We start from the raw sequence: 21,440 nt of genomic DNA on the forward strand, positions 1-21,440 counted from the left end.
CTACAGCTGTGCGGATAACCACAAGGGCACAGCTGAGAAGGACGTTACCACTATTTCAGGGAGACTAAGAGATGGATTCTATGAGGAATGCTCTATGAAGCCCCGAGTGAGAGGAAGTCTACCCATTCAGACATCGGGACGAACGTATTCAAAGGGGGAAAGGCTGTGGATTTTAAAGATATATGAGTACCTTCAAAGTACTACCTATACTGAATAACCAGAGGAACACACCTAAACATGTGACGGTTGAGATACAACATGGCAAAGTTGAAGAGAAGGCTTAAAACAAGAGCCAAGACAGGTTACCAAAGGAAAGCTGGATAGACCAACAGACAGCACTGAAGGACTAAGAGAGCAACCTACACCTGGGTGCTCTGTTAAGTACCACATAGAGGTCACAAAGAGAGGCTTTCAGATAAGAACTAAAAAGTAGATTAATAAGATACCCTCTCTAATGAAATTTCTAGAATAAACTTCCTCCTTTCAGAAGATGGGAAATAAAAACCAAATCAAAGTCTGCCATGAAGATGTATGTTGCACAAAGAAAACCGCTTGTGCTTAAGAGCCCCAGATGCTCTTCCAGGGGACTCGGCTTTGGTTCCCAGCACCCACATGGCAGCTCACAACCATCTCTAGCTCCACTCTAGGGGATCTGATGCTGTCTTGGGCTCTCCTTGGGAACCAGGCATACCCACTGTACATATACATACATGCAGACAAAACAGGAAACAAAAACAAATACACAGAAATAAATAAATGTTAATTTTATAAAGCAACAATGATTTTGAACTTATGGGCTAAAAAAACAAGACAAGAGGAACAGAAGTTGGCGTAAAGTAAGTCAAGGACAGGTATGGCCCCAGAACCCTTCTAAGGTCTTGTACTTCCTAGGAGAATAAAGATACATTTAAACTTTGCTCAGTTACATAGTTCAATTCTAAAGTAACATAACCAGAAGTGAAACACGCCTTTCACAGCAGACAGAAGAGTGAAGGAGTGAAGGAGAGAAAATTAAAAGTTGAGAAGCTTTCAAGTACAGAATACACTGACAGAAACATATGCAACTATATAGTTCCATGCATGGAAATGATGTGTACGTATGCACAATGGATGTAAATGAGATACATTAGCCAACAAATGTTTTAAAGTATAGGTACACATGGTATACCTCAAGAAAACCAAACGCATTTAAATTCATAACTATTTATACAGAAGACTCAACATTTGTCCCTAATTAGGAAAAGCCGGTTCTGAAAGTACTAGCTGATGCTGTCCAGTATTTCCAAACTTGTTTTAGGAGATAGTAACTTCTTCCAAAGCTATGCTACACACAGGTAAGTGTCTAGGGCACTGCGTACAGGATCCACGGAGAAGCCCAGTGCAGGACTCAGTGAAACCCTAAGTGACCTCCTGAGTGCTGGCTGCTGCGGTCAGGAGAAGAAAGGGAAGCATTTACCGCAAATCGTCTACAGTCACTCCATGAGCTAGACCATTTCCCACACACTTCAGACCAGGGAGGGAGGCAAAAGGACTTTTTGCTCGGTTTAAGGTCACATCATGGGGCTGAACTCCAGGCACCGTGGCTCCAGCAGCAACTTGACTTCTCACCTGCCAATGGGTAAGGCGTTGCGGATTATCCTCTGGCTGCCTCGGGTATACTCAATGTCCACTGTGATTGGGGCAGAGTATGTCATGTCTCGCAGACGGCACTGGAACAGAATCACACCGTTACTGACCCTCTTCCCTTCAGCGCTCCCATTGGGAGCTCGGCCCACACCAAACTGAACTTTGCTCTACTTAGCTGCCGACACAGTGCCCTAGGAGTTACAAGTCAACTTTCCTCAGGAAGGGATGACAAGGTGTACTGGCCTACATATTGCATACAGCATCCCTGGTCCTGCCAGTCCAAAGATGGAGCGATAATCCTAGGGAGTGGTTTTCTTCTCAACAACATGGGGCAAATGATTAGTTTGTTTCCACGTCTTTAAAGCAATCAATCAGATAGTTCCATGTAAATTCAGTCCATAGAAAATAATTAATGTGGCGGGTCATATTGTTCAAAATGGCTGACAATCATAAAACTAAGAAAAATATGTGTGTACAAACTGTATCACAAAACAGCTTACCAAGAGAAAGTCATAGCACAAACCATTCACCACACCATTCGGCAACCAGCAGGGGGAGTTTAGAAATGGTTGGAACGAGCGCTAGCTTGACATGATAACAAGATAAAAAATATCTTCATTGAAGCCACGAGAAGATACCGGAAAGCACATGAAAACTCTCCAGTGCATTCGACATTATCACACAGATGGTTATGTGGTAGCTCACAGCTTCAAAAAGAGAATCTAATCTCTCTGAAGCACATAACTGTCTGTGTTACATCCCATCTGTGGCTGCTACTGTGAGTTAGGTCTAAAACGTCTTCCAACTTTATAACAGTGTCTGAGATTCCATAATGTAAGTTTTCTATTCCTAAACCAATAAAACTTGCTTATGCGGGGCTAAAGGGATGGCTCAGGGGTTAAGAGTACTGGCTGTTCTTCCAGAGGACCCAGTTTCAATAAATAAATAAATAAATTTAAGAGTTTATATTAAAAGCAGAGTCTAGGTCAAAACAAGTCCAAGTACGGTAAGAGGTGTGATTACCTCATGAGGGGACACTGGTCTGGTTACATTGAAGCTTTCTTCAACATCAGGAAGTCCAACATAGATATTAAGGTATCTGAAAAGCAAATGATTCTGTTATCAATTACATGTCTTCAAAGAGCACATACAAGTGTGTTTGAAAAGTCCCTACCTTGCTGAGGATGACAAGCAAAAGTGACAATGACATATCTTCTTGAAATGATCGTTCATATAACTTTACAAATGAAGGACAAGGTTATCAAAGTCTCTCTGTCTCTCTCTGTCTCTCTCTGTCTGTCTCTCTGTCTCTCTGTCTCTCCCTCTGTCTGTCTCTGTCTCTGTCTCTCTCTGCCTCTGTGTCTCTGTCTCTGTCTCTCTCTCTCTCTCTCTCTCTCTCTCTCTCTCTCTCTCTCTCTCTCTCTGTGTGTGTGTGTGTGTGTGTGTGTGTGTGTGTGTGTGTTATGTACCTGGAGACCAGACATTAATGTCAGCCTCTTCCACTACAGCTTTCCGCCTTAAGTGTTTTTAAAGACTTACTTGTATTTGATGTGTTTGAGTGTTTTGTCTGCATGTAAATCCAGTGTGCATGCATGATACCTGCAGAAGCCAGAGGGGGGCACTGGATCCCTAGGAACTGGAGCTACAAAGAGTTAACAGCCACAATGTGTATGCTGGAAATTGAGCCCAGGCCCTCTGCAAGCCAGCCAGTGCTTGTCTGCTGAGCCATCTCTCTGGCCCCTTTCCCTTCTTATTTGAGACAAGGTCTCTCTCACTGAACATGAATGGACCAACTGAGTTGGCTGTATTCAAGCTCTGGGAGTCTGCCTGTCTTCATATCCGCCAGTGCTGTGGTTAGACGTACTCACTGCACCATCCAGCTTTTACATGAAGACCTAGGGTCCAAACTCAGCACTTTACCCACAAAGCCTTCCCTCTGGCCTCCTAAGGATCTTTAAGAGATACTGCAGGCTTTATTAGAAAAAGTATGAGAGCTATGGTTCCATAAAATGATGCCCAGTGAAAACAGCAATGTGGAAGGCGTTGCTTGTCCTATGCGAGCACTCAGGGTTTGGTATATTAAACAAAAGAGGACTAAAGAGGGGGAAATATATGCTCAGTGGTAGAAAAAGAAGGGAGGATAGGAAACTAACATGTTCTTAACTACCAAAAATAAGTGGAAACTGGGGTGAAAAAAATTGAAGAGGCCAGGCAGCGGTGATATATGCCTTTAATCCCAGCACTCAAGAGGCAAAGGCACGCAGATCTCTGAGTTCAAGGCCAGCCCGGTCTATAGAGCAAGTTCCAAGACAGCCACAGATGTACAGAGAAAACCCAAAAACAAACCAAACAAAGCCCTGGGGGAGAAGCCACAACTTTTGAAGATACCGTGTGGCACAGTCTAATTCCTCCAATGTAAAGATGTTGATACAGCAGCTCGATTGCATCCCGGAAGGCTGAAGATGGGAAGAATGCTGTCCTCGACTTAGTACATATTACTTTTGCAGGTGTATCAGTAATCCTGACATTACTCTGTATTGACATTACTCTGTATGTAATGTAGGGTTGAAGTTTTTAAAAATTAATTATAGGTAACAAGAGACAAATTTCTCACTGTCAGGATTAAAGTCACAAATAAAGAAAGGAAGATAGTTAGAATGAGTTGGTACTGTTGGCTGAGAATCAGAGACATCGGTCCTAAGCTTCTAATATAAACAAAATGGACAGGACAGATGTGTGCATAACGTGTTAGTACATATTCATGTATCTGCTGATGCTGTCTGCTAAGCCCCTAGTGTCCTTATGTTGATCTAGAAGTACTACCTTCCAATAAAAGAGACGAAAGCACCTTGGAGAAATGGCTGACTCCCAGATGGGAATGGGGGGGAAGTGTGTGTGTGTGTGTGTGTGTGTGTGTGTGTGTGTGTGTGTGTGAGAGAGAGAGAGAGAGAGAGAGAGAGAGAGAGAGAGAGAGAGATCCTATGGTTCCAGAAAGAATGAAGTAGTTGAAATATCATGAGGGCACTTTGAGAGGTTTGAGAGGACATGGTGGCAAAGCTAGGATAATCTGTGCAAGAGACTAATACTGGATTACAAACAACAGAAAAAACAAATATCCATGAGCCTAGACTGATAAAACAACATATAGAAAGGCACAATGAGGGCATGGGAATATTAAAAACAGGGGTGGTGGAAAAGAGACTTATCCCACAGATCAACTACTATGGATAAGAATCATCAGTGTACATTACGGTCAGCAGTGAGGGCTGCGAATGTAGCTCAGTATAGAGCACTTGTCCCACAAATACAAAGTTTTGGGTTCAATCCCAAGCACAGCAGTTTTTTTAATTAAATAAAATTAGTGATAAAAAATGCCAGTATTTGCATTATATAAAGGAGCTCTCCAAAGTTATTATGAAACAAAAAAAATAGTATATTTACAATAGGGAATTTTGAAAGACAGATACTAATACTACCTTAACCAAGTAAAGAGTATTAAAATCACCAGCAATAAAAGACACTGATATGTACCCTTTTACATGAATCAGTAAAAATGTCACAAAACATTGCTGAGGTGTTCTTGCTAAAACTGTGTAACTTAATCTAACCATAAGCAAGTATCCAGAGGCTCAGACTTAAACACCTTCTGGAAAACTTGATCAGACTATTACAAAGCTTCATGGCCATGAAATGCCACATGAGGCAGCTCCAGGAGCTCTGATGCTCTCCTCTGGACTCCAAGGGCAATTGCCCTCAGCTGTACATACCCACAGACACACAAATACAGAATAAAGATGGAGCAGCTTAAGATTAGAAGCCATCGTATTACAAGGTCAAAATAAGTTTATTCGTGTTTTCTGTCAAACTCTGATTTGGCTAGGTCTTGCTCCATCCTCTAGAATTTGACATGTTCTACAACCTATACACTAGCCTCCACCCTGATAAGATGTTCTTCCAAATAATTCTGAAATGTTCAGCCAAGTTCCTATGTAACCAAAAATTCTCTGGAAATCCTCCAACTCTTGAAAACCTAGTCTTGCAGTCTTTTAGTGCTATGTAAACCCCACTGTCTCTGCCAGATGCTATATTCTCAAACCCTGCTTTAGGGAGACGGTCCTCTCTGACAGGAAATAAAGCTTGCATACTTTGACCAAAGAATCTGGGTACTGGTCTTTACTCTTGTGCGGTGGAATTATCAATTGAAAGGCAGCCTGCCAGGAGCCCGGGACTGATTCTGGCACAAGAAACAGGCCATAACGGAAAGAACATCAAGTCAGGTCTGTTTGGCTAACAGTTCTGCATAACGTAACTTCCTGGTTCTCACTGCGTTCTGGTTATATACAATGTAGTAATATATGCTGTGCAAAGAATACTGAACACTTTTTAAAATCTATATCTAAACTCATCAAAAGAAAGATGTACTTAATAAAAGAATTACAAGTTTTAGTAACTTCTCAATTAAAATTCTTACAATGATTTACAATTATAAGTTGAGTATGAGTACTTTATAATTAGTCTACTAAATAGACAAAATAATGGTTTTATAAGAGTTTTGACAGTGAGTACATCTACCTTAGTATTTAAAAAACAATCAGAATATCATTTAAGAGGAGTTGGTTTCTTACTTTAAGTACCACATGGGGTCAGCGTCGCTGGTAACCTTCTCATTGGCTTTCATTATCTTCTTTATCTGCAGTACAACGTGTAAAATTAGGAACAGAAACCTCTTACTTCCTGCTGATGCACAGTTTATGTCTAGTTTTAATCCTGGGTGCTTACCTCTACATTAATGAAATAGTTGAAGGAGTCTATGTGCTGTTTCACAAGGCCTTTCACCTACACAGAAAAGAGGAAAGGAGGCAACAAAGTTACAGGTTACACGAGTCACTCTGGCCCTGGGCAACAGGCAGTGTTTCTCAAATACAAGGCAGAGGAAGATTAATACATGTATTTAGTTAGGAATAATTAAAAGGGCCATATTAATAACTTATGTGGAAAATAACCAATTATTATTAAATATCAAACAATTACCTTTAAAAATGCCGGAAGCAGCCTCCATTTTTCCTGTGGACCGAACAATAAGAACGTGAGAACATGTGCCAGTGACCACAAAACACAATTATTTTGGTACCAAGTTTATCACAGTGTGCAGAAAGAAGTAAACAAACGGAGAAAATCTTATAATGGAAGTGCTATTGTAAACATGTTTATATATGTGTATATACACGTAAACACATACACATACATCACAGGTTTCTCTAAGTAGAGTAAACCTCTTCTGGATGACAAGATCCCACATACTTTCCACACTTCCTCTAATGGCACATCCTCAGTGAGGCGCGTAGCTTGAAAAGAGAGCGGTTAGCTTGGGTCTGGGGGGATCAGAGCTCCTTCTGAAGCAGAAAGAGCCTCAGGCTGCTGCAAGGCTTCAGGGCTCAGCACGCCTGGGTTTGCCCCTCCACTAAGGACTCCTAACCGGCAAGCCTCTTGAATTTTATGACTTGCCTTACAGACCACTGCGTAGTGAGCCAGTCGCTTTCCCCTTATAACATCTGCTAAGGGGACTCCTGACAAACGGCTACAGCTGAGTCTAAAGTCAGACTATTCAGGAAAGGCCTAGGGACAACCCAGGGCTTTGTGGCAAACATAAAAACTTGTTTTAACTTGAGGGACCTGAGTGGCACTAGAAAGTTCTGAGTGGAAGGGTGGCATGATAGCTTCGCGCATCCTAACTGCATCACTCTGGATGCGGGGTAGAAATGAGCAAGGCTAGAAGCAGGACGGTCACTTAGCTAATTGCAGTAGCTAAGGCTGGTGACAGTACAGGTAGGAAGTGAGAAGTTGTTTAGCTGGCAGACATAATCTTGAGCAAAGCCAGTAAAATTTGACGACAGACTAGATGGCTCCCCTGAGAAAAAGTGAAGTTAAAATGAACACCAGCGTTTCTGGTCTGAGGAGCTAGAGGCACAGAACCAAGGCTGAGAGATGAGCGGCAGGAGCCATGTGCAGGAGCAGCAGGTGTTCAGGGGTTGCAGGGTTGGCAGGTTGGTTGTTGCATGTATAGTCTGAGATACCCATTAAGACATTCAGGTAGAAACAGCCAACGGGCAGCAGATGTCTGGAACTTAGATACAGAGTGGCCTGGTGTATAAATTGGGGAGCAATTATTAAAGCCAAAGGACAGTGATCGTGCCCCGGGAGCAGTGGGAAAGGACTGCACAAACTGAGAACAAAAGCTGAGTGTGGTGGCGCGCACCTTTAATTCTAGCACTTGGGAGGCTGAGGCTGGAGGATCTCTGTGAGTTTGAGGCCAGCCCTACATAGTGAGACCCTGACACACACACACACACACACACACACACACACACACACAGAGAGAGAGAGAGAGAGAGAGAGAGAGAGAGACAGAGACAGACAGGGACAGAGACAGAGAGAGAGGGGTGAGAGAATATAAATATATATTTCCAATAACTAGAAATGAGGATATAGGGAGGCCCAGAAAACAGGCAAGCTAGACTATGGTTGGGGGGGGGTGCTGAAAAAGTTGTAAGAGAACTTTTGGGGGTAAAAAAATGTTCTAGAGCATATATTGGGTAAGAGTTGTTTGAGCATCTGCAATTATTCAAACCAAAACAATCAACACTCAACATCTGCGGAATATTATGCTGATCCCATTGTGATCCCCAAGTCTATCAACTGTAAAAACCTGTCTTTTGCTTAGCATGGTTCAGCCCTAACACACACCTTTAATCCAAGAGCTTTCTGTTTATTGTAAACAGGTGATTAAGGTATAATTTAGACAGCTCTAGCACACAGCTTTAATCCAAGAGCTTTCTATACACAGATTTTAATAAAGTTAACCCTAGGTCAAGAGGCAGAGCAAGAAACCAGCTGACAGGGAGTAAAGAGTGGGAGAGACTTTGAGTTGAGGGGTGTTTCAGACACCGTATAGAAGCAGAAGGGGCTCTTGGGCTTTTAACTTTTAGCTCTTTAGCTCTTCAGCTCCTTGGCCTTTGGCTTTTGAGCTAGCAGACCTTGGGGATTTTGGCCCTTTCCTCCTGGGCTGTCAGCTGAGCTAGTGAGCCTTTCGGGCCTTCTCCATTGGGACATGAACTGAGCAGGAAGGCAGTGGGTACTTTCTCTGCCTCTCTGAGCTAGCAGGTTTTCATCCCAGCACTTGGCTCCTGAGTCTTTATTGGTGAAGTAGAACATTTGGGATTTTCATTTAAAAAAAAATATCTGGTTAAACAAAAAAAGAAACAGCCTAGGAAGACAAAAACTACAGGTTGAACTAAATTCCTACGCTGGCTTCAGGGAGGTCTGGCCTACAGAGCTGTGGGAGATGCAGACCAGTCAGTAGGCGAACTGTCATTCAGCATGGCCGGTGCCCATACCACAAAGGGGAATTTGGATGGACACATCACACTGCTATGTAGAGCCAGGGCGATGCCTCTGTTTGCCAAGGATACATCCCACACTGTCGGGAAACCAGCAGACAGGAGGGAAGAAGCACACGTTGGGATCTCTCCTAGGCTCTGCTGTGAGCTTGATCTTGGACTTCAGCTTTCAGCAATGTGAGATATTAAACATCTGTTTTTGACACTATCAAGTTATGGTACTTTGTTACAGGAGCCCTACATACTAACCTAACTTTTCAATTTCTTGCTCCCATATTTCAAAATTTCCCTTCTGTGCCCAGAGAAAGTTTTCCTATCTCACAGGCAGGAGGAGTACACAGTCACTGTCTGCCACAAACACACACTTTCTAATCTCCTCCATCTCTTACTTTATCACTCCACTCCTGGATGTGTACTCAGCCATCTTCTCTTATTGTTTTTTTTTTTTCTTATAAAAGTAGTAAACCTTTGGACCAGGTATGGTGGCTCAGGCCTGTAACTCTAGCAATTAGGACAAGAAAGCAGAATCAGGAGTTCAGGATCAGCCTCGGCTATACAAGTTCAAGTCTAGCCTGGGCTACATGAAGCCCTACCTCCATAAAGAAAAGTGAGAGAATGCATTAATAACACTAGCTTGGTGAAGGATTTCAACAATGGCAACAGAGAGAATGCATATGATTTGGCAGTAGAATTTTAAACATTATTATCATTCCATGAAATAGCTTTAATTTTAGCAATACACTGCCCACTACACTTAGGGTGTGGTGGTCTGAACCATGATGGGCCCATAGGCTCATGTACTTGAATGCCTGGCCGCCAGGAAGCGGAACTGTGTGAAAAGATTAGAAGGATCAGGAGGTGTGGCCTTGTTGGAGGAAGTGTGTCACTGTGGGTAGGTTCTGAGGTTTCAAAAGCCGATGCCAAGCCCAGTCTCTCTGTCTCCCTCTGCCTGCATACAGACCAGGATATAAAGTTCTCGGCTACTTCTCCAGCACCTTGCATGACGTCATGCTCCTCATCATGACATCAATGGGCTAACTCTGAAACGGTCAGCTTTCTATAGGAAGAGTTGTCTTGGTCATGGTGTCTCCTCACAGCAACAGAACAGTGATTAAAACACAGGATAAAATCTAACAACGTGTTTATATTTCACCAAGTCTGGCCAGTGCTTATTTCTCCAGCCTCTTTCTGACGACTGACTATTCTACTTGCTCTGAGCTTTTATTCTCTTGTATGCTTATACTTTCTTCTGGTGGTTTTCATTTTTTTCTAATTTTTATTTGTAGATTAATGTTGTGTATCCATCATGACTTCCTTAGGAAGGCACTGACCCTTTCCTACAATACTGTATGTTTCTAATACTGCTAACCCTTTTCCCCAGTCTTATTCTCTGTAGCAGGGTCCTCAGGTCTTAGAGTTTTGCCAAAGAAGTGTCTAGAATGACCTTGACACTGTGCTTATTTATAGCAAGCATGTTAGCCAGGTGTGGTGGCTCACGCCTTTAATCCCAGCACTCAGAGGAGGCAGAGGCAGGCAGATCTCTGTGAGTTCGAGGCCAGACTGCTCTACAAAGCAAGTCCAGTACAGCCAAGGTTACAGAGAGAAACCTTGACTCAAACAACCAAAAAATAAAAATAAATAAATAAATCAAAGCAATAATTAATTTATTGTTGTGAACTTCAATTTCACTGTTGAAATAATGAAGATTAATTTGAACAGTACTTACTAGAACAATGTTTTAAATGCTGAGGTAAATGAAAAAAATATCATTTCCTTTTAGCTGATATATTCACTATTCAACTTTCCAACCTGTATTTCCTCTACAACTTTCTAGACAGGAGCTCTGTTTTATTTGAATTAATCATTTCTAGTGTATTTTTTTCCTTCATGTTATAGCATGGTAGAACATGTTATTCAAGCATTGGGGCCAGTTATTATTGATTGATAAGATGAACAAATACTTTCTGATTTTATTGAGTACTTACTGAAAACAAACAAGTCAACAAATAGGCATGCTTCATGACTTCAGAAGTCCTCAGGTTAACAAGGGAGACATGTAAGCAAATGGAATGAAAGACTATGCAGAGACGCTGCGGCTGTGATCCTCCTATCTCCACACTCCAAATGCTGGGATTAAAGTTGTGTGGGCCCAGGCTGGGCACTCGGGAGGCAGAGGCAGACAGATCTCTATGAGTTCGAGGCCAGCTTGGCCTCCAAATCGAGTCCAGGATAGTCAGAGCTACTCAGAGAAACCATGTCTCAAAAAGCCAAAACAACAACAACAGCAACAAAAAGCAACAACAAAACACACACACACAAAATAAAATAAAATAAAATAAATGAAAAAAAAAACAAAAAACAATGTGATAGTAGTTATCAAAGCCAGGTCCTCTGGAAGAGGCAGCCAGCAGTACTTAATTCCTGAGCCAGCTCTGGGCCCTGTGGAAGTTTTTATCAATCAGAACAGTCACTGTCATGTCACTCTCCTGGTTAAACTCCGTTAAAGGTCCTTTACAACTCCCAGGGAGAAAGCCTAACACGTTCTTATAGTTAATACATTTCAGAGTAAGAACCTTTCTTTTCCTGTCACCTCTTTTACTGTCACCTCTCCTCCAGTGCTACTGGATTTATTTCAGCTCCTCTGAAACAGTGAATAAGGCATTGTCTGAATTTCTCCCCTGACCATCTTCAATCCGAGATCTCCCCATTCCATGACAAAAATTTGGAGGCTTAGAGGGAATACGCATGTGCCTTCTCAGGAAACAAAAATCATGTCAACAACTGCACTTCATCAGGCAGTTCACCGTGAAGCAATAGCCCTCAACTTTTGTGATTACCTGATGAAAGCTATAAAGGCCTCTCAGAAAATGCAAAGATTGAAAATGGGGGCGGGGGCGGGAACTCAAGGTACTTAAACTAACTCTGCAGCACAAAGAAGCTCTGGGTTAAAAGGAAGCCGATGACCAGGGTAGGATTCACAGTTAATTTTAGCTCCAAAGCTGGCTGTGGGACCTCATGAACTTTGCCTAAGCTCTCGGGATCCCTGGGTCGTTCCGGGGAAGATAGTCAAAGCTACAGATTGCCCAGGAAAGTTTACAAGGAACCATTCTTGCCAGCGAACACCTGCACTTCTAGAAAGGCTTCACCCAAGAGCCACTCGCTGAGCTTCTAAACCTGGGACGCTACTAAAAAGCTCCTCTGTTCTTACTGCTCCCAGCAGATGAGACCCAGATTCCTGTAATGATTGGCACGCGCGGAGCTCTGAGCATGTGCAGAAGTCCTGGGCATGCGCAGATGCCTAAGGTCCCGCCCTCGCCTTCCTCAAACCTCTCCCGGCAACGCCTCCTCTCCCTCCTGCCTCTTCCGCTGGCTGCGGTCATGGCGTTCAACGGCGCTCACCTCTACGGTCGGGATCGGCGCAGCCAGCTGCTCCGGGGTCAGGCTCCCAAACTCCTCAGCTAGCACGTCCATGCCACTCACGGTAAAGGAAGAAGTCGACAGACTGCCCACATCCGCCCCTGCTGCTCCAAGCAAACAGCACGCCGAGAGTGGTGTGCTCTGTCCTAGAGTGTCCCCGCTGCGCTTGCTTACTGGAGGCGCTTCAAAAAAGGTTCCGCCTGATCCGGCCTAACCTGCGGGGAAACCCGGAAGTGCCCGAGCCGGATGTGGGAAACTGCACCGCCAGGTTTAAGTCCCGAGGTCTCGCCTGGCCAATCCTACACTCCCAACAAAGTTTATTTCCAGTTCCCCAGCGGCGTGAGTGAATCCGGCAAAATGTAGTAGATTACTAAGTAATAGTGGCCACAGCATGAACCTCTGAAGCGGAGAATTCATCTAACTCAGCCTAAAACTGTATCTATGTTGCGTAGAACAAAAGAACAAGAAGTGTTTTACAGTGTCTAATAATAAATGGCTGCTTAAGTAATCGATGGTACCTGCGTGTAATGGACAGCCATTGACTGCCATCTGGATGACCATGATGGGACGAGGAGAAATGCTTTAGTGGGAGTAAGTTCTGACAAAAATAGTGTTCCTTAAACTCTGAGGTGCACCATCTCGGAGTAAACTACCCTCACAAAATTTTAGTATGGAAAGACATTTAAAGTGGGTCGAGAAAACCCGACAAATGACACTAGCGTAGCTAATTAACGGCTTGGGAGAAAAATAAATCTAAACCCTATTTAGAGTAAGTATCTCGACATATGTTGACAAAGCATTACAAGAAAATGGAAGGAGGGAGGGAAGGAGGTTTGTAGCATGTTTACTAGTTTGAACCAAACCACGGGTTTGGTGCCCACTACAACAAATACACTAGGGGTTGCATATTAACCTCACATGGTAGCACACTCCTATAATCCCAGAATCTAGAAAGTGGCTGTAGGAAGATCAGAAACTCAAGGGCATCCTTGGCTACTTAGCAAGTTTGAGACCAGTCTGGGCTAGATAAAACTGTGTCTCAGAGAGAGACAGACAGACAGACAGACACACACACACACAGAGAGGGGGGGGGGGAGGAAGAGGAGGGTAAAAAGAATTTTAAAGTTTTATTATTCCATTAAAATTTTTAAAATTTCAGAACATGCCGCTAGAAATCTCTCTGAATAGTAAACACACACAAAGAGTTGATAGAAGACAAAGGGATTTTCCCCCCCTGAAATTTGAAATTGAGTTTATGAAAATCCAAGGAGAAGAAAAACCCTATGGAGAGAAAAGTTAAAAGATGCCAACAGATTGACCGGGTAGTTTCAGTTTGGGAAAATACAAAAATTGTGGGGATGGATCGTGTCCTGTGAGTATGCACAATGCTGCTGACCTGTACAGCATTTAATAGTTGAAATCATGATAAAGATATTCTTAAAATTCCTAAGTATAACTTTCTGATTTTTTTTTTTTTGAGACAGGGTCTCTCTGTGTAGCCTTGGCTGACCTGGACTCACTTTGTAGACCAGGCTGGCCTCGAACTCACAGTGATCCGCCTGCCTCTGCCTCCCAAGTGCTGGGATTAAAGGCGTGCGCCACCACACCTGGCTATAACTTTCTGATTTAAAAAAAACAAAAACAAAAAAAACCTGGCCCCAAGGTTACAGAGTCACTGAGTTAGCCACTTCAATTCCAGGGCTTCTAGCTTCTAAATGTTGTGCTGCTAGACTTCTGAATCTAGGCGAAGAAAGAAAAAGAAAAATACAGGTCACCAAGATAACTCAGGAGGTTAAGGCACCTGCCACAAAGCTTGAGAAGCCGTGTGCGGTCTGCAGGACCCACGCTGTAGAGGGAGAGGACCAACTCCACATTTCTATGTAAAATAAATCATTTAAAGAGAATAATGATCAGTTCCTGCCCTTCCATCCTTAAAGTTTCCTATATTCCAACGACCCTGTAAATTAATTACCAGAGAGCACCGTAGTTAGAGTGGAGTCTGCAAAGGACTGTGACCGTGATGTATAGATGGCAGACGATGTCAAGTTTGGCTCAGATGTGCCGGCTAGCTAGTGGAAGATGGCTCTCCTACCGTAGCCCAGATCACAGTCACCTGGAGAAGTGAAAATGCCAGCTTTCTGACTGGCAGGCTGGAGCTGGGGCTGCTTCTCTGTCAGCTCCACGCTCTAACCTAACACCATAGCCTCTGTGCTTGTCTGGGTATTCAGGCTGTAAACGGCAGAACAAGAGCTGTCATGTTTTCTAGCTTATAGTACATTGCTTGTTCCTGAATAAATCCTGAATAAATTCAAGTTCAATACAGAACTTGAAAATGCATCATAGATTTAACATTATATTCCTGTTTTCCTCCCTGAGTTTTCCAAGTTTCTCTTGAATTGAAGGACACTTTGGTGGAAGTAATCCCCCAATCCTCCATGGCTACAGCTGGTTGACAGTGATGTTGCCTATTGGACCACAATCCCTTGTAAGCCTTTTTGCATCACAGCTGTACCCCAGGTCAAACCCGTGACGTCATTTTGATTTCCAGGAGGCTAGACTTTTGAAGCAAAGTCAAACAAACAAACAAACAAACAAACAAACACCCTTAGGATAGTTTTGTGCTTCCTCAGTTTCATGCTGCCACACCCGTTTACTGAGTTATCTGTGCAAAAGCCTGATGACTTATTTACACAGAGGTCTGGGAGATCCCAGAGCTCAAGTGTTTCACCTCTTTCAATCCTGCCCTATCCTTTATATAAGGTGAAGAGGTGTGTGGTAGCCAGGTGAGCTGTCGGCCACTGCTGTGGGGCAGGAATGGCTGGTTAAGGGGCATTGGTAACGGGAGGGGTTAGGATCCTGGGATACAAGGAAGAGTGTCCATCAGTTTGAACATTGCTCCTTCCCAGTGCCTTTAAGTGGATTCTGTAATGGGCCACCCCTCATGGTGACAAGCTAAGACAGCTATTAAGAGATTTGGCTCACACTTTTAGGGGAATGTCTGAGTTCAAGGCCAGCCTGGTCCACAGAGTGTGTTCCAAGATAGCCTGGGCTACACAGAGAAACCCTATCTCGGGTGGGAGGGGGGGATTGACAAAACGGAAAAAAAAAAAGAGCAGTTTGTCCAAATGGAGTTGAAATTTAAATCTATAACTATCTCAGTCCAGGAGCCATGCTTTCTGCTAGGTCTCACACTCAAGTTTCTCGAGACCTAATGCTTTTAACACCATGCCAAAGGCACGGGGGAGGCAAAGCCATTTTAACAGAGCCAACAGCTAGTGCCCGTTGAGGGTTTATGTTTCTATGTTCTGGCAGTCAGATGCTCATTGTTCGGTGACACCCGGAAGCCAGCAGAGCTGGGCATTTCACAGCCTTTGTGTCATGTGGAACAACTTAGATCTTCTGTTTTCTGAGGCTTTAGGAGGATGCACTAGAGTATATCCTCCAGTGCGGTTCCTGTCCGCGGATCCATTTACAAAGAACCAGAGGCGGCCAGAAGAGTGCTGGAGAAAGTACTCCGTGTCTGAACAGGAGAGGGCTAGCCTGAAAGTCTGCCACCTCCCCAGTCAGTGGGGAATCAGCCTGGGTAGAAGTTGCAAGACTGAGCAATTAAACAGTCTCCCCTTAGCTCCATGCCCAGGCCTTTCTCTGAAAAGCCCCAGTTTGTGTCATAGGACATCATTCTCCTCCAGCCAAAGAAGACTAGGGTTTCCACAAAAACAGCCATCTAAGCTGGACATGAGGGAGAGGTTGAAACGAGGATACCAGACAGCCTTACCCAGTGCAGGAGGTGTGTCCAGGCTTAGGGGAGAACAAATTGAACCCCACTCTTTCTTGGGGATGTTAAGAGAGGTTAAGTGGGAAGACCCCAAGGGAAGTGGAGGGGTAAATGCTGAGTTAGCATTTGTTAGCATCACAACAGTGGGAAATGCTTTTGCTTGGAGGAGTCAAGGAGCCATATGGCCAGTAGCTAACAGCGCACATTCCAGGGTGAGATCTTGCTTGGGTTAGATACACTCAGCAGCTCCATGACACAGGCAAGTTCATTGACCTTTACACATTTGAAAATGATCGAGTCTGCTCCACAATGTGCTGTGCAGTTACACAACTTACATAACCCTGCCAAATGGTGAGTTCCCCGTGGTCATTTTATTATATTCTGAAAGACCAAAACCTTTACCCAGCTGTTCCAGCAAACCTGCAAGAGCGGCTGCTGAGACAGTCCTAGGTATTCTTTCTTCATAAGGCCATACGCTAGGTCCCTCTGCACCTGTCTCTTGAAATATTAAAGAGGCTCACATTGTAAGCTGAGGACTGAAAATAGGGCTTCATTGCAGAGGTAGAGGAGAAAGTTTATCATTAAAGTTGTTGTTGTTGTTGTTTTTGGAAAGGTTAAAACTCACAGGATAAACTCTGGTTGCAAATGAATCAAGAGCATGTTGTGTTTTGTCACCAGCCTTTGAAGTTGACATCAAGGACAACCACTACAGCTGTCTCTATACCCTTGAGTTTTCCTGCCAATGACAATATTGAGCCTAATAAGCCGTGGTTCTGATGAGATATGACAAATTTTGTTCTTGTGTAGTTAAGCCCTTGGCTGTCGTTTCTCAAAACACTAAAACCCCTTGAAGCATGAAAGAGATTTAAGACTCATAAATTACAGTTACTTAGTAATGTATGCTGGCGACATTACGGTGTAGTTGGCAGACAATTCAAACGCACCTTATTTGAGTTTCACCCTCTGAGGTAGATGAGTAATGTGGTGGGAGGGCAGAGAAGGTGGCTGGTTCATGAAGATTAAAAGATGGCTTGAAGCCAGGCTGTGGTGGCGCACGCCTTTAATCCCAACACTCGAGAGGCAGAGGCAGGCAATTGCTGTGAGTTCGAGGCCAGCCTGGTCCACAAAGTTAGTCCAGGACAGCCAAGGCTACACAGAGAAATTCTGTCTCGAAAAACCAAATTAAAAAAAAAAATGGCTTGAACCCGTATAGCTTTGATATTGGTGAGGTGGAGTCAGGTTCGGATTTTGAGATCTCAGTCCTATTCTACTTTTTCTGAACAGCAAGTGGAGTTATGTTTGAGCAAGAGTGTGACTTTAGTGGGGCCCCGGGAACAGGAGTCAACTCTTCCCTGGCTTCACCCCCACTACTTAGGGTCGGAGTACTAATCTAGACTCTCTCAGGTGAGGCAGCAGCCAGGAGGGTTCAGAACCTGTCAGTGCGGCTGGAGGCCCTGCGACTTCCACTGCTTAGCTCCCGTCTATTTTCCAAGGCTGATTCTGCGAAGCACTCAATATGCATCCAGTGAATTCCTTCACCACGTGGTCCTATGAGCATGTGTGTGCACACGCAGCACACACATATGATATCACCACCACCAAGTTTTTTTTTTCTGAGAGCAACTGTCTCAACACTTAGGTCTGTCTGTGGCCTTCCCCTGTAGCAAACACTCAGTGATGATTTTCATTGTTTCCAGGACAAAAAAGAAAAAAGAAAAAGAAAACTTTTTACCTTTATTTTGCTTTCATAGGTTCATTATTATCTTTTCCTCTTTGGATTCGTTGCTTCTCCTCCTCACTTTTTTTTTTTCTGTGTCCACTCCCAGCCCTGTTGGTCCTTGGCCCATGCCTATGATCCTTTAGGTTTTAGACCAAGAATTATCCCTCCATGGCAGAGTTCAGTGGTCTTCACCAACATGAATCAAATCTATTTTATAGCCCTTGTTAATTCTCCACACCTTTCTTTTTATTGGAATGTATACAATTTTTGTTATTTAGCTGGGAAATGGTGGCACACTCCTTTAATTCCAGTACTCAAGAGGGAGAGGCAGGTGAATTGTTTTGAGTTTGAGGCCAGCCTGGTCTACAGAGGGAGTTCCTGGTCAGCCAGGGGTACGCAGAAAATAAAACTTTATTAATTATACTAAGTAATAGGTTTCATTATGACTTATTTCTTTTTTTCTTAGACAAGAGTCTCTGTAGCCTAGGCTAGCCTTGACGTGGGATCCTTCTGCCTCCGCCTGCTGCATGCTGGTACTGTACAGCTTGCACGGCCATGGCTGGCTCCTTGTAGCACTTCATCCATGTATATACTCTACTTTGACCATATTCATGCTGCCATTACTTTTATCCTCACCCCACTTCCAACGACCCCCCCTCCTTTAATTTCATCAGATAGGCTTCCTTTCATGCCTTCGGCATATACACAGATTCTTCATGAGAGGGGAAAGCACGGTATTTCCAGATCTGGCTTAATTTTCTCTAATAGTACAGATCAGCTTAAGGATTTTCACTTCCTTCTAGTGTAGGGGCCCTGCTACTCTTGACGGTTCAGTTTTAATAATTCTACTGCTAAAGTGAGTAGTCTTCTTGATACACAGAGGATGCTCCATAGTGTTTGTTAACCGAATGGACAATATATATATATTCATTAATTACCAGGTAAGCCAGGGTTACAGAGTGAGACCCTGTCTCAAAGAAAGAAAGAGAGAGAGAGGGGAGGGCGGGGAGAGACAGAGACAGATTTAAAAACAAAACAAAACAAAAAACCAAAAAACAAATACCCAGTATTACACTCTGAGACACCCAAGTTAGAAAACAGAGGCACTGGTTATCCTGAAATATTTTTTAACATTTTAAGATGCAGTTAGTATGAGCAACTCATGTTTTAGCAGTAAAAGAAAGAGAAGATTACCTTGTCAGCTGTTTAATAGTTTTTATTACAAAAACAACCATGTTAGGAAAGCTTCAAAAGTAGAAGTAAACATTTAAGTAAAAACGAAATAAACATGCCAATAGCTATGGTTTAAAAATCCTAATAAATGTACTTGGCTAAATCCAGACTCAAGACACAAATTTACTTTGCCACTTAAACAAAAAATGAAGCTGAATGCCCCTTCATTTTCAACATATTTTTTAAATGTTTGCACATTGTATTACTGCAGGCAACTGCAGTATAATCAAGTATAAAAACTAAAACAACTCCTTTCAGGTTGAATGAACAAGTCACAAAAGAAAAAAAAAAAAAGCTCAATATATTCCAGGACAGCCAGGGCTATTACACAGAGAAATGCTGTCTGGGGGGGAAAGAAAAAGAGGGAAAAAAAAAAAGCTCAATATAAATGTTTAAGAAAACACCAGCATTATATAGGTAATATAATTCATTAAAAATTACTTTTCTTCATTAAATCTATCTGCCTGAAATTTGGAAATGATACACAAAAGAGTCTATGGGCTCTGTGGCCCTTCTGTGATGCTAACATCACAGATTACACAGATGCAGTCTAACACTGCTCTAGGGCAGCACTGGGAATGTGCCGCATCTGGCTGTGTATCGAGTGCTAATCTCCATCTCTTCTCCAGTGCCCGCTTCTTTTTAGTTAGCTGGAACGGAAGCATCTATCTTCCCCATGGCTTCATCCTGGAAGAGCAGCTTTCGGAATATATTTGCATAAAATGGTCCATACACCTGCTTGTTGAGATTCACAATGTTTGCGTACTGGCAGCCAAGGCCTTCCAGCTCCTGCTGAATGACATCAAGGCCGCCTGGCATGGGAGGCATGCTCTTCTGAGTGCTTGGAAGACAGAGCAGGCTCTTCATGTACAACTGGATCCGTTTATCTAAAGGAAAAAATGGTTATCTTTATCTGTTCCCTTACTGAGGTACACAGTCTTGAATAGTAAGCAGTGAGGTTCCCATGTGCCCCTGCCTGTAGTCAAGTGGCATTACAGTTCCTCCCATTAAGGGTGGAGAGTATTTCTTCATCTCTCAAGACTGATGGCCTTGTGCCCTGTTTCTGCTAATATACAATATATGAAAATGCCAGGCTGCCAACTGCATGCCTGAGCCTCAAGGTGCACGACTGACATCCACTTCGCCTACCATCGCCCACACGGATAAGGCTGAAACTGCTGGAGGATGAGGCCAAAGGCAGAGAAGCCCAGTGCTCCCAGCTCTAAGGAGAGCCTTCTAGATGAGCAACCCTCCCCCCACACTCCTGATAGAGTCCTGCTAAGATCACAGGGCTACCAACCTAAGCTACAGTAGCCACAGAAACATAGCTGAGCTTGACAAGGCAAAGGACTACTGAGCTGCCTACAGACTTGTGAGAAGTAAGTGAGTAACTAATACTCAAGTATAGAGTTTGGGGGTAACACATAAAAACAGAGATGGTTGATTAGGAAAGGAGAGTGCTTTTGTGATGTACAATTTTTTTTTTATAAAAATCAATTCCCAGCAACCACCATCAATACTGAAGGTGGCACTGCCTAACTTAGCCAACCCCACATTTATTTGGGGTTTTGTTTTGTTTTGTTTTTATAGAAGCAATTTAAGATCAGGGAGTTCATATTGAAATCCAAAAGTTTGATTCTAAAAATTTAATTCTAGATACCCAACACCCTTAGAGTTTAAATGAGGAAGTCTGGCCACACATCTAGATTTCCCAGAGCCAGCTGAAGTTCATGCCTGCGGCTCTGGCATAGTTAAAAGCAGTACTCCCCAAAGCACCCTGGTGTGGTCACTGACTCTGCAGCCTCTGCACAGGAGGCACTGAGGGATGGCTGCACAGCAGCATGGCATCAGCATCGCATCAGTCACCTTCCCTAGCTGCCTCGCTGCCTCTGACTCTGTGGCGGCAGTATACAAGCAAATGCATGCATAGACCTGGCTGCAGTCACATCAGACAAGCTGTAGTGCCAACCAGGCACACCACCACACGTGTAGCTCCAAGGACTCTCTCTGGCTTTGGAAACAAAACCCTCATAAATAAGAATGTTTACTAAAGCCGGGCGTGGTGGCGCCCACCTTTAATCCCAGCACTTGGGAGGCAGAGGCAGGTGGATTGCTGTGGACGAGGCCTGCCTGGTCTACAAAGCGAGTCCAGGACAGCCAAGGCTATACAGAGAAACCCTGTCTCAAAAAACAAAACAAAACAAAACAAAACAAAATAACAACAACAACAAAATAATGTTTACTAAAAACTCAGTCCACTGAGCACAGGCAG

The 21,440-nt window shown here is 43.5% G+C and overlaps 2 protein-coding genes and 1 long non-coding RNA gene across 4 annotated transcripts in view; 1 reads left to right on the plus strand and 2 right to left on the minus strand.

Annotated features, from left to right (window-relative positions):
• POLR3B (RNA polymerase III subunit B) overlaps window positions 1-12,957 on the minus strand; it is a 96,830-nt gene extending 83,873 nt beyond the window's left edge. The window contains exons 1-6 of the mRNA XM_084796283.1: window positions 12,423-12,957; window positions 6,658-6,690; window positions 6,406-6,462; window positions 6,252-6,316; window positions 2,650-2,725; window positions 1,609-1,709 (exon numbers count right to left, since the gene is read on the minus strand). Of these exons, the coding sequence (XP_084652409.1) occupies window positions 1,609-1,709; window positions 2,650-2,725; window positions 6,252-6,316; window positions 6,406-6,462; window positions 6,658-6,690; window positions 12,423-12,494 (404 nt within the window). The 5' untranslated portion in view covers window positions 12,495-12,957. The remainder of the gene's footprint in view (window positions 1-1,608; window positions 1,710-2,649; window positions 2,726-6,251; window positions 6,317-6,405; window positions 6,463-6,657; window positions 6,691-12,422) is intronic.
• Window positions 12,958-13,075: 118 nt separating this feature from the next.
• Window positions 13,076-21,440, plus strand: part of LOC311605631 — a 48,312-nt gene continuing 39,947 nt past the window's right edge. For both annotated transcript variants that reach the window (XR_014782032.1, XR_014782033.1), the window contains exon 1: window positions 13,076-13,209. This is a non-coding gene — a long non-coding RNA (uncharacterized lncRNA). The remainder of the gene's footprint in view (window positions 13,210-21,440) is intronic.
• TCP11L2 (t-complex 11 like 2) overlaps window positions 19,137-21,440 on the minus strand; it is a 39,981-nt gene continuing 37,677 nt past the window's right edge. The window contains exon 10 of the mRNA XM_084796318.1: window positions 19,137-20,055. Coding sequence (XP_084652444.1) covers window positions 19,811-20,055 — 245 coding nt within the window. The 3' untranslated portion in view covers window positions 19,137-19,810. The remainder of the gene's footprint in view (window positions 20,056-21,440) is intronic.

The sequence above is a fragment of the Acomys minous genome, assembly GCF_964271855.1.
Source record: "Acomys minous genome assembly, chromosome: 9".
Lineage (NCBI taxonomy): Eukaryota > Metazoa > Chordata > Mammalia > Rodentia > Muridae > Acomys > Acomys minous.